Here is a 4,173-nt window from a genome sequence, read left to right as displayed (position 1 = left end):
TTTTGAAACACCCTGAACATAATAGGTTCAGTTAAAAGAAATGGTTTGAAACCAAAAATATATAGGCATACGTCACACGTCAGCCTTTTTTAATGGTCATTATTGTGACATCTCTCTGGCTTTATGAATGGTGAATTTGAATATCTCACTTCACAAGTTCACACTCAAACTGCATCATATTACAAGACACGAGAACCATTAAAAAAATATATTATGCAGTACTCAAATGCAAGTATTGCAGTATTTTATTCCAAAGGTAAAACGTAAACTCGTAGTAACCAATGAGAACGCTGCATATCAGAGCGACGCATCTCATTGGTTGACTGCAGTCGGTGTTGCCATGTCCTCTTACTATAAGCGACTTGTGGATCAAAGTCACTTATAAATAAAAGCTGTGCTGGTTTGCAATTTGCTATAGAATTTGCAGAATACTTTAGTTTATTTGGCAGTTGTAGTACAATTATTTGTAGTACGATTACTTACCACAATTAAACACCTTCTATCTGTCAAAAACACAAACGCCCCTAATTAGTTAGTCATTATTAAATATTTTTCCCTTTGCTAATCCACCTTATTTTTTCCTGTAAGAGCGGGTGCGGACATTTCTATATTTATTTAGTTTGACTTCTGGTCTCATCCGTTTTCAGCTGTAGAAAAAATATTGTTTTGCTTGATATTGCAAACTGGTGTGTCTTACCATATTATTTTAATGTATTATCTTAATTATGAACACAATGTTTTGTAGTGAAAACAGTTTTACCATTTACTGCACTTCGTTATTCTTCTCGTTATTTCGCTACGCACTCTTATGAACCGGAAGTCTAATGCATTACCACAAAACAGCTTACTTCCGAGTTGAAAAATAAGGTAGATAGGTGTCAGTATTTATCAATTTAGAGTGTCAGTTGTCTAGTAAAACATATAAATTATTTTGTAGAAATATAAAATTATTTAAAAGACATTGCAAATTTTGGGTTTTGTTTTCTATCGAGATTTGGCAACATAAGCAGCAAGCCACGTCTGCAACTTCACACCAATGACCTTGCAGGACAGAAGGGTCAGCATCTCCTTTTGTACAGCACATGTAATCTGCTACAGGATGTGTAATTTCTGTGTGATTTCTAATATTTCTAAGTACGGTTGATGAATGAAAAAGTATCCTGACATATGCTAATGAATTGACTAGAAAATTATTCATTGTAAACCACAGAATGCAAAACAATGTTTTAGTAATGTTAATGTACAAATGTACAATGTCTCATAATGAGTGCAAGAATGCATTTTAATGTCTGGGTTTTATTGCTGAATTCTACATAGAAACATCTGTAACGTAACCACACTGCCAAAGCACTGTAATTAAAACATGAAACATTTCTTGCTCATTTCTGACAAACTCCTGTCAGACATGTAACAGCTGAAATTTCAGTCTGGACCACGACATAGAAAGACCTAATTCATGTACTCTGAGTCCTTTCCAGGCTTTGGTCCTCCTTTATGCAGTTTTGGATTAGAAAGGGCAGTCTAGAAATAATTACCATTATGTTTTCGACTACTTTTTCTCTTTACGTGACAGCTGTGCTCTGGTGGAAGACCAAAAACAAGAAAGGAAACAACCACAGTCTTTGTTAAACAGCTAGACTGGATTCCAATTCTGAATTATAAGCCAAAATCTAGCTGAAAAGATCTGGGAAAATTCAAGTACATACAGTTCTAGTATTTTTGTAACAGTTTGAGGGGAAGAGGAGTGTTTTATAAACGTGCTTCTGGAGTTTTCTGGGCGTCTAAGAGTGGTGTAGACGGTTGGGTTTCAAGTCACACACCCAGGAAAGAGACAGCAGTATCTCTTTCCTCCACTAACTCAGCTGCTGTTGCATCCATCTTTGCTCTTGAGAAGTCATTGATGGGCAGGCCTTCAACAATCTTCCAGGTCTTATCCTGAGGAAAAAAAGAAATATCTTGCAAATGTGGCTAAAATCCTACTTACTCTAGCTGAGCTTGATAAATAGATCTGGATATGGAGTGTAAGGAACAGATACCAGGCATAGATTTGGGGAATGTTTCATGACAAACCTTGATTGAAACAGGGAATGAGTAAATAAGGTCCTCAGGTACTCCATAAGGGTTTCCAGTGGAATAGACACCCATAGAGATGAACTCACCCTGTAAAACAAACACATAAGCAGTTCAGAACAAGTGAGCAGTTCGTCATAAATCTTTACAGCATCAGTCCAGATAAAGTTGCCTTGTGTTCAATATCACAGAATAAATAGAGAACACTTGCAACATTTATTAGACACCATCATATTATGCAATCATCATATTGCATATAAAATTACTTGTAAACGAGTAAATACTTAATGAGCAACTCCCATGGTGTTTGTGTGGGTTGAAAAAAAACCCTGAAAGCTAATGAACAAATGATGTTATTACACAGTCGTGCATTTCTATTTCATATTGCTTAGCTTTTCAGTTCCATAGAGTGCCATCATGCCTTTATCAGGACATTTTAACAGGCAGACTGTTAAAATGTTTAGAGCTTACACTACCAGTCAAAATTTGCAGAGTTTGATTTTTTTTTATGTTTTTTAATAAAGAAAACATCAAGGCTTGCTCATCAAGCCTGTATTTACTTGATCCAAAGTACAGCAAAAACAGTAAAATTTTGAAATATTTTTACTACTTAAAATAACTGTTTTCTATTTAAATATATATTTTAAAATGTAATTTATTCCTGTGATTAAAGCTATATATAATAATATATAATTATTGTTATTAATATTTAAAAGAGTTGAGTACATTGAATTGAAAGATCCAAAGATCAGCATTTGTCTAAAATAAAAAGCTTTTGTTTTTTTGTAAATATATTATATTATATTATATTATATTTTTCTTTCTTTTTGGGGAAATTAATATTTATTTAGCAAGAATGCTGTAAATTGATCAAAAGTGATGATACAGACATTTATAATGTTGCGAAAGATTTCCATTTCAGATAAATGCTGTTCTTCTTCATTTTTAAATAATTTTAAATGTTCTCAAATTCTTTGTTTTTATTGTTGTGATTTTCTTGATTATTTTCATTCCCTTTATGTACAGCACTTTACTACTCAGCTGTTTTCAACATTATTAATAATAATAATAATAATAATAATAAATGTTTTTGAGCAGCAAATCAGAATATTAGAATGATTTCTGAAGGATCATATGACTGGAGTAACGCTGCTAAAAAAAACAACTTTGAAATCACAGGAATAAATTACATTTTAAAATGTATTCAAATAGAAAACAGTTATTTTAAATAGTAAAAATATTTTAAAAATACACTATTTTACTGTACTTTGGATCAAATAAATGCAGGCTTGGTGAGCAGAAGAGACTTCTTTAAAAAACACTAAAAGTCTTACTGTTCAGAAACTTTTGACTGGTAGTGTATTTTTGTTCCTTGTGTCTTTCCTGTTTATTATTTGACAAAAATGTCTGGTATTATGTACAAAATTTTAGAGTAGTTTTTTGTCAAAAAGGTTGAGAACCACTAATCTGGAGAGAAAACAATACATATTCTAACCAATACAGAGGTGCAAGTTTGGCCTCAGAACAGTCTGAAACCAATGTCTGTGTGAATAGTGAAGAACCCCTAAAAAGTTGACCTCGGGAGTGCCTGTCCAGATGTCTCTCATGTGATCACAGATGGCCTTGGCGGCTGACATGGCACTGGAGAGCTTCCTGGCTTTAATGACTGCAGCACCACGCTGCTGCACTGTCTGCAAAACAGAGAGGAAGAGTGGAATAACCACAGAAAGATTATGATCATATCACTCCAATCAGTAGTCATATGCAAAGCAGATTAATAATGTTTCTACAACTCAATGTCATACATATGAATGCTGATAAACACAATGCTCTTGCTTACTCATATAGTAAATAGGCCAACAGTGACCTCTACAGGAAGAAGAAGCCATAGCAGACAGCACTTACAGAAATGAAATCTCCCTTCAGCCAGGCCTCGTCCTTCACTGCATCAAAAGCAGTCACGTCCTTCCCCTGCACATTCACCTTGCAGTGGTGGACGTCAGGATACTGTGTAGATGAATGATTTCCCCAGATGATCATATTCCTTACACCGTTTGCTGAAATGCCACAACGCATTGCCACCTAGAGGACACATTGTGTGCT

General features: G+C 34.3%; 1 protein-coding gene across 1 annotated transcript in view; it reads right to left on the bottom strand.

Moving 5' to 3' along the window:
* Window positions 1-1,276: 1,276 nt before the first annotated feature.
* The window catches only part of mdh1ab (malate dehydrogenase 1Ab, NAD (soluble)), a 6,578-nt gene continuing 3,681 nt past the window's right edge, over window positions 1,277-4,173 (bottom strand). The window contains exons 6-9 of the mRNA XM_051134253.1: window positions 3,976-4,152; window positions 3,648-3,761; window positions 2,071-2,160; window positions 1,277-1,935 (exon numbers count right to left, since the gene is read on the bottom strand). Of these exons, the coding sequence (XP_050990210.1) occupies window positions 1,813-1,935; window positions 2,071-2,160; window positions 3,648-3,761; window positions 3,976-4,152 (504 nt within the window). The 3' untranslated portion in view covers window positions 1,277-1,812. The remainder of the gene's footprint in view (window positions 1,936-2,070; window positions 2,161-3,647; window positions 3,762-3,975; window positions 4,153-4,173) is intronic.

Source organism: Labeo rohita, chromosome 17 (assembly GCF_022985175.1).
Source record: "Labeo rohita strain BAU-BD-2019 chromosome 17, IGBB_LRoh.1.0, whole genome shotgun sequence".
Taxonomy (NCBI): Eukaryota; Metazoa; Chordata; class Actinopteri; order Cypriniformes; family Cyprinidae; genus Labeo; species Labeo rohita.
This window is presented reverse-complemented; position numbering and strand designations above follow the sequence as displayed.